The 8,841-nt window shown below is 43.2% G+C and overlaps 1 protein-coding gene across 1 annotated transcript; it reads right to left on the bottom strand.

The window, feature by feature from the left end:
• Positions 1-3,282: 3,282 nt before the first annotated feature.
• On the bottom strand, positions 3,283-4,975 carry LOC123429002 (berberine bridge enzyme-like Cyn d 4). Its single transcript, XM_045113074.1, has one exon. The coding sequence runs from the start codon at positions 4,958-4,960 to the stop codon at positions 3,341-3,343; it is 1,620 nt and encodes a 539-aa protein (XP_044969009.1). The 5' UTR covers positions 4,961-4,975; the 3' UTR covers positions 3,283-3,340.
• Positions 4,976-8,841: the final 3,866 nt, after the last annotated feature.

Here is an 8,841-nt window from a genome sequence, read left to right as displayed (position 1 = left end):
ACTAAGAAATTTAGTTATTTGAATTTAGATAGACTGACCATATACAGAGGTGAAGCATTTTATTTTCGATTTTCATCTCACCCCCAAAATTTATTTGTTTAGGGCATATATGTTCTCTTTTTTATGTATGAAGTGAGACAAAATTTATGATACATACAAATACTATGCATTGATGTTAAAATAGAGACGACGAAGAATAACTGGTGCACAACTCTTGTCCTTTCATCGTCATGAAACGAAAAGCAGTTTGTTATGGCATTGCATGACGGCATTGTCAATTTGTCATGACATCACTCACCGGCATGTGATGTACGTGCATGCATGAGTTCAAGTTTCCACCATCAATCAATTGATGTCCGTCCCACCATGCAAATGCTGAATTAAGCTTGTGTGATCGTGAACGCCATATTATACATCAACGAGGCAACGAGGGTTCCATCGCATACGTTATATCAAATTCAAAGTATGAGATTGCTAACCAGACTTGTCGCCGAGTATCGCCAATGTTAATCTATCAATGTGTGACGAGGCCAAAAAGGAAGAATGTGCGGTCGTACGTACATGCACAATTTTTTGAAATTCATAATTTGCTTTCAATCACGCATCTTAATTAGGCTGAGTTTGCGTGTGTTTTTTAAAGTACACCGGAGACGAAAACCCACCGAAACACTATCGTTAGTTAATAGCCAACAAATTAGCAGAGGTACAAGGACTCCAATTGCACAACGACTTCGGCAATGAATTTTGGTACCACCACAGTGGGGGCAACACGTTGGTACCAAAAACCTTTTGCATTACTGCTCTTCCAAATGTTCCAGAGGATGGTGATAACAACGGTCAAGTGCAGATGAGGCGGGAGCGATGGAGTGACAGCATAGATGAGACACGTCTCCTCCATTGTGGACTGATCCACTCGGAAAGCCATTCTTCGAAGCAAGAGTAAGGGTCATATATTTCCTGTGCCTGGCCGCCATGATGCTCCTCATGGTAAAGAACTTAGTGTGGTCAAATCGTCTACTTCAAGGTGGCATAACCGCCTAGGGCATCTTGCTTTGCCGGTGGTCCGGAAAATTCTTTGTGATTTTTGTCTTCCAATTTCCAATAAGCAAGACCATTTGTTGGTTTGTGATTCATGTCACATGGCCAAGAGTCATCAACTCCCTTATTTGCGATCTACTAGTGAGTCAAAAGTTCCTTTAGAGCTTTTTTTTTCAGATGTGTGGGGTCCTGGATCCGTTTTTGTTGGCAGACAAAAATATTATGTGAGTTTTATTGATGATTTTTGCAAGTTTAATTAGATGTATTTGCTTAAAAATTAGTTTGATGTGTTTGAGAAATTTCATCTTTTTCAACAACATGTTGAACGATTCTTTGATAGTAAAATTCTCTATATGCAAACGAATTGGGGGTTGAATACCGATAACTAAATTCCTTTTTTTAGCGTGGCATCACTCATCATGTGTCATGTCCCCATACTCATCAACAAAATGGATCTGTTGAAATGAAACACCGACACATTGTCGAAGTTGGCCTATCCCTCCTTGCTCATGCGTTTATGCCACTCAAGTTTTGGAATGAGGCTTTCCTCGCCGTTGTTTATCTTATCAATCGTGTTCCCAGTCGGGTCATCAAAAACCAATCACCTCTTGAACGTATTTTTGGTACTAAACCCAACTGCAAGTTTCTTGACGTGGAATCTGATATACATGCATATATAGCCTTTGGCCGGGGCTACAGACTGTCATCCACCAGCATGTGAATGTGATGAAACTGGTGCACAACTCTTGTCCTTTCATCTCCATGAAACTAAAAACAGTTTGTTATGGCATTGCATGACGTCATTGTCTTGACATCACTCACCGGCATGTGATGCACGTGCATGCATGAGATCAAGTTTCCACCATTAATCAATTGATGTACGTGCCACCTTGCAAATGCTGAATTAAACTGGTGTGATCATGAAAGCGGCCATATATAGATCAACGTGGCAACGAGGGTTCCATCGTCCAATGTTCATCTATCAATGTTCATGTCTAGTGTAAGCATTCTCCTATATAAGCATGACATCACGTTCCTACCATTAATCAATTAGTTGATGTGTGACAGTGAAAATGTTGAAGCTGGTGAGTGTGAACGACATGGACCAACAATGATTCAGTCATCCACCGATAATCAATCGGTTGCTTGTAGGTAGCTACTAGTACGTACTATCAATTTGCTTTCTGTTGCATCAATTCGTAATTTGCTTTCGGACACATGGTCCTAATTAATTAGGACAAGTTATAGTTGCGGAACCGAGACTTGATGAACATGGATGGAGTTAGATTTAAATAATAAGAGGCAAATAATAATAATATTGATCACATAAAAGATGCTATCTGCTACTAGAAACCATAGGAAGCCATGTACACATTATGTTTTGTTTCATTTTTCCCAAAATACTCAAAATGATGCAGTACATTGAAGACATGATTTTCCAAAGAATAGTTAAATTTCAAGTTGAAACTCAAATACATTTTTGTGGTGTGAAATAACTTGACCAATAAATTTCTGTGAACATTAAAACATCACTGTTAAAAGTTGAATTTAAACTTTGAATAACATGCTCGTTTATCGACTACTTCTAAGATTGTATTTCAAATATTTTTCACTCACAAATAGACATGTGTCCATATACTCATTGATGGACTTGAGGCTGTTGGGAGGACAGGAGCCTCTAGGGAACGATGACGAATTGAAGGACCCTTACGTAACCGTGAGATCGCCCACGCTAATCTGAGTGCTGGCACTACTGCAGGAATGCCTAGGGGTGACGGATGTAGAAAGCCTACCAGTCCATTTGTTTGTTATACCTCTGGTTTAAATGTTGATTGTGATTAAGTAGTACCGATACAAGTTAGTTCTAAGTAAATTGAAACACTTGCCGGCAGTCCATTTTTTTAAATCAAGCCTGAAAAATAAGAACCACCACACTCCATTTGCTCTCTTGCATGTTCCTTCTAAAATCAAGTTGTCCCTTGAATTTGTAACACCTAATTTTGGCAAATCACCATTCATAAAAAGTTGTAGTTTTCTTTGAAATTAGGTAATGCATGTGTATCTGTCATAAGAGCTAGTAGTAGTCTAAACTCTAAATAAGCATATATAATTTAGCACTAATTAAACTCTCACACATACACAAATTGTGAAATTTATTTATGGAATTCGCTCAAGATACATATACATATAGATATATATAGAGTTAAATGACACATGTAAGCAAAAGAAAACGGCCATTGCACACTAAATTTGTCCTCTGATGCATATATAGGCGCGTTATTTTGCCGATCACATTGCTTATTCAATAGGAGGATGCAGAGCCACCATCACCAGCCTCAGCGTCATCATCAGGCGATGCACGCATTTTGGTGATATTGCCTTGTAGCGGGATGCTTTGCTCGTTGCGGAAGTATTCGAGGGGGTCGATCTCACCCTTGGCCTTGGTGAGCTTCTGGTAGTTACCCATGAAATATTTCGCCCCCCAGTTGGTTCCGAGATCCAGGTCCCTACAGTTGAAGTAGGCCTCCCTTGGGTTGGAGCTCACGTAAGGCGCCATGAACGCGTATACGTCTTTGATCCAGTTGATCTGCATTTCCCCACTTTCCCTATAAACCGGCCAGTAGTTGTAGAACTGGATACTGTACAACACACCGGCGCGGTGCGGGAATGGCGTCGCCGAGTCCGGCACGTCGCTCATAAACCCACCGTAGGGGTCTAGGATCACGCGTGCGTCCCGTGCCTCGGGTTGCGCAAGCTTGTGGAAGATACCGGCCCACACGTCCCGGGGAATGGGCTTCTCCTCCCGGACGTAGTCGGTCGTCGCCTTGAAGCCGTAGGTGGAGAAGAACGTGGAGGTGTTCCGCTTCAGTAGGTCCTCCACGGAGGAGTCTTTGCCGAGGTAGATGTAGGGTGCAGACTGAAGCCAGGTCATCTCCCGACAGTCGGAGCGGTTGAACCTCAGCTCTGGAAAGTTTTTGTTCATCACCGGTAGGAGCGCCTCGCATGTGCCAAGGAACAAGGCCTGGAAGTCAGCCCTCTTATTCTTTATGAGCACCCTGATGAACAGGTCGCGTGGCATGGTCGGCGCAACCTGCTGCCACTTGGTGACGACGTCCACCGCGCCCTGACCGAGGGACACTGAGACGTTGAAAACCGTTACGGAGGGTGGGACTGGTATGAGGGTCACCTGCCACTTCACAACGACACCGAAACTCCCGCCGCCACCGCCTCGGATGGCCCAGAAGACGTCCTCTCCCATGGTGGTTTTGTTTAGGAGCCTCCCCTTGGCATCCACCAGCTCGGCGTTGATGATGTTGTCGATGGACAGCCCGTACTTGCGCATCATCATGCCGAAGCCGCCGCCACTGAAATGGCCTCCGATGCCGACGGTCGGGCACACACCAGCCGGGAACCCCAGCATGTTGCTGTCATTCCCGATCTTGTAGTAGAGCTCTCCGAGCGTGGCGCCCGACTCCACCCACGCCGTTGATGTCTGGTTGTCCACGACGATGGTGCGTAGCTCTGACATGTCGAGCATGGCAAAGCCCCCAGCATCCACAGACCGGTACGACAGGCCCTCGTAGTCGTGCCCACCGCTGCGCACGCGGATGGACATATTGTTTCCACTGCCGCAGCGCACGGCGGCCTGCACGTGAGGGGTGGTTGTCGGCATGACAATGTAGAGCGGCCTCACGGTGGTATTCACAAAAAACTTTGGATTCCTGATGGAGGCGTTGAGCAGCGGCATGAAGAAATGGGAGCTCTGCGTGAACACCGGGACATTGTTGTCCGTGAGGCATCCAAGGAAGCCATCGGAGGAAGCCTGGGAAGAAGAAGAGATGACGTAGTAGCAGCCCAACAAGCAGAGGAAGCAGCTAAAGGTGATGAGCACCGGCGCTAATGAGTTGAAGCTTCTGGCCATGGCCACTTTTGCTAGTTGCAGTATGTGTATTATTGCATGTCATGGAATGGAGTCTGATCCACATGATGCATATATATATAGCCTTCTGCCGGGGCTACAACAGCATGTGATGAAACTGGTGCACAACTCTTGTCCTTTCATCGTCATGAAACTAAAAGCAGTTTGTTGTGGCATCACTCACCCGCATGTGATGTACGGGCATGCATGAGTTCAAGTTTCCACCGTCAATCAATTGATGTACGTCCCACCTTGCAAATGCTGAGTTAAGCTGGTGTGAACGTATATAGACCAACGAGGCAACGAGGGTTCCATCGTCCAATGTTAATCTATCAATGTCTTACTTTGATGGCAAAAAGAAAAAAAATGTGCGGTGTATGTGAAGGCCCAATTTGTTGAAATTCATAATTTGCTTTCGGTCACGCGTTGTAATTAATTTGGTGAGTTTGCGGTTTTTTTAAAGCTTAGCATAGACGTCGGCAATAACATTATCATTAGTTCATAGACAACAAATTAGCAGAGGTACAAGGAGTCCAGCACCACAACGACGTAGCACAACAGTGGGGGCAACACGCAGGGACGGAGCCAGCATGCATGCATGGGACAAGTTTTTCATGAAGGTGGCAAAGTTCATATGAAGTAAAAAAAATTAACTGCAACAACCAGTATCATAGTAGAAGAATCAATTTGTTAGCCCCCTCGTCCCCCTAGATTCATATGAACTTGATGTCGCACATTATATTGTTGGTTGAAGAGTACGGATATGAGTGTTAATTCCCCTTTTAAGTACCTTACTTGTCCGATCCCCAAATAACCACTTCTCGATAACAACCTCCATCCAGATACATATATGTAGGGGATAATACGGATTATTTGATTACAGGGTTTACATATATGAGGACAAAGGAAGTAGCTAGCAGTTTGTTTGATCATGTCACCTTAATGACATCACTCACTCGTTGATCCCATGTGCATGCATGCATGGCATCACATTTCCACCTTTAATCAATTGGTTGATGTGCGAGGCTGCAGATGGTGAAGCTGGTGTGAGTGTGAACAGCATAGACCAACGAAAACGTTGCTTTGATCATCCACCTTTAATCAATCCATTGCTAGCAGGTAGGTATGTCCTATCAATTTGCTTCCAGTGCACCAATTCATTGCAGTTCATAATTTGATTTTGACCACATTTTTTGACAAGGAAAATATATTAATATCACAGAGATACCAATTGCATCTACCCTCTGCAACAACGCAATGTCATAAAGACATTACGAATGCACACATCCAAAAAAAAAGAAGAAAGAAAGATCCCACTACATCGATCAGTTCCTTATAGCGACACCACGAACACCACCTAGATAACACCCGAAGTACCAACTCTCCAAGTGCGACGTCCCCAAAAGGAAACAGTATACATCGTCCGATCCTAGATCTTAAGTTTTCATCCATGAGGAAATCCGCGCTTTGAATACAATGCCTTCAACCAGATCACATCCGAACACAACCAGTTAAGGCCCGGCCTTGGGTTTTCACCCTGAAATCTAAGACTCAGTACTCCGTGTGTTGCCGCCACAACTTGCCGACGTCGCTACTACGAGTTTGAATCACCAAGCAAAGTCCTCATCACCACGAAGACTTGATCTTGCCCGCAAAATAATAATAATGAAGACTCGATCTGTCATGACAAGGCCTCAAACCTCAGCCACCAAGATGTTCTTTGTCATTGTGTTCACCATGGAAATCGAAATACCGGCGTGTCCCATAATGTCAACAGACACAGAGCCTTCACATCACAACCTCCTCGTGACATTCAGGCTGAAATAGGGACGCACACGACCAGGCCCGACCCCGAGGGGGGAAGGGGGGCAGGGGCGGCCACCCCGGCCCCCCAACAATCGAGGGCCCTCCCGACGTATAATGCCTATAGTCTTCAAGCATGGATGCACGCAAACATATCCATATCATATGCCGTTAAGTCATAGACATCAATTTTTTCCTCTATTGCATGTGGGGACAAGGCTAAAGGACCCATTTTTCATGTGATGATAACTTTCGTGCAAATACCATTGTAACTTTTGGGGCCTAGACGTGGGAATTTTGAAATGAAAAAAGTGGTTGAAACATATCAACATGAGATCTAGGTTTGAAGGTCCCGCCGAGACATTTTTTATATGTGAAAACAGATTTTGAATCAGTCCTATGATTTGAGCTATAAAACATTATGAATTTTGAATTTCCATGAAATCTTACGTACATTATCACTTATGTATTAAATGCATGCATAGAAAGATGAAAGTAATCGAAGTCGACTTGCACTTGTTGCGCTTTTCGTGTTTGTAAGGAATCGTTTGGTTATTTCCCTAAATAAATATGTACACACCGTTCAATACGTATCACAGTCCTATATTATTATTATTTTGAAAAAAGTATCATAGAGTAGAGATTTTCATGTTGGCACCTATTAACATGTCTGTCTATAAATCGAGTGGATCAAACTAAGTAGATAGAGCGCCGCCATCATGCAGGCTTGCAGCATCCATTGTAGTAGAAGGGATAAGCGAGCAGAATGATTTATTCTTCATCTAGACGCCTGCTCGGTTGTACTAAAAAACTAGCTAGAATCATTTATATAGTAATACTATTTTTCACCCAGGACGTAGAACGATTTGTTCTTAACCTGAGGTAATCTTCCAATCATTCGATAAATGAATTACATTTCATATATAAATAGTTACATTCATACTGATTTAAAACGTAAGAAAACAAAAATATAGATCATAAGACCAAAAAGCGACCGAGCCAGTATTTTAGGCCCCATGGCACCACCACTCGCAACCCATGCACCCTAACTTTTTTCTGTCCTCTAGTAATTTTACACCGGCCTTTGGCACAAACAGTCTTTTTTCCTGTTTCGAAAACGTAGACGCCCTATTCTGAAAGAGGAAAAACACGCACATTGTGGGGACTTATATTCGACGGTGAATACTTCAAGGTGAGCATGTTTCAGTTTCAGCATGTTTCAGTTTTTGCATCTGTGCATCTACTGGTCCAATTGTTTACAGTGCATTGGTCATCGTGGAATCGAGGTAGGACTGATCAGTCGTGCAGAGTCGCTGGTGTTCATCATTGGTGTCAGATTGGTGGCCGTTGGCATGCTTCTTTGATGCGGTATGTGTCTTCTACCACATTGTCGCTCGGCTATCAAGTCTTCGCCGACAAAACTCTTTAATATCGTCCCTTTACCGTTGATTTACATGAGCATGTATTGATTTTTTTTCTCCCATAGGAAGTATATGTTCCATGCTCTAGTTTGGTCACATCTACTAAGAAATTTAGTTATTTGAATTTAGATAGACTGACCATATGCACAGGTGAAGCATTCTATTTTCGATTTTCATCGCACCCCCAAAATTTATTTGTTTAGGGCATATATCATATATGTTTTTTTTTATGTATGAAGTGAGACAAAATTTATGTTCCTCATCACCACGAAGACTCGATCTGCCATTGCAAGGCCTCAGACCTCAACCGCCATTCGTTCTCTGGCATTGTGTTTACCGTGGAAAACGAAATACCAATGTATCCCATAATGTCAACAAATATCAAAGCTTCACATTAAACCATCCTGATGCCATCCAGGCTGAAACAGGGATGCAGGCAAACGTTTCCAGATCATACGCCGATAAGTCATAGACATCAATTTTTTGTTCCTCTATTGAATGTGGGGACAAGGTTAGAGGACCCATTTTTCATCCGACGATAATTTTAGTGCAAACACCATGGTAACTTTTGGGGCCTAGACGTGGGAATTTTGAACCGAAAAAAGAGGTTGAAGCATATCAACATGAGAACTAGTTTTGAAGTCCTCGCCGTGACATTTC

Source organism: Hordeum vulgare, chromosome 2H (assembly GCF_904849725.1).
Source record: "Hordeum vulgare subsp. vulgare chromosome 2H, MorexV3_pseudomolecules_assembly, whole genome shotgun sequence".
In the NCBI taxonomy this organism is placed as follows: domain Eukaryota; kingdom Viridiplantae; phylum Streptophyta; class Magnoliopsida; order Poales; family Poaceae; genus Hordeum; species Hordeum vulgare.
This window is presented reverse-complemented; position numbering and strand designations above follow the sequence as displayed.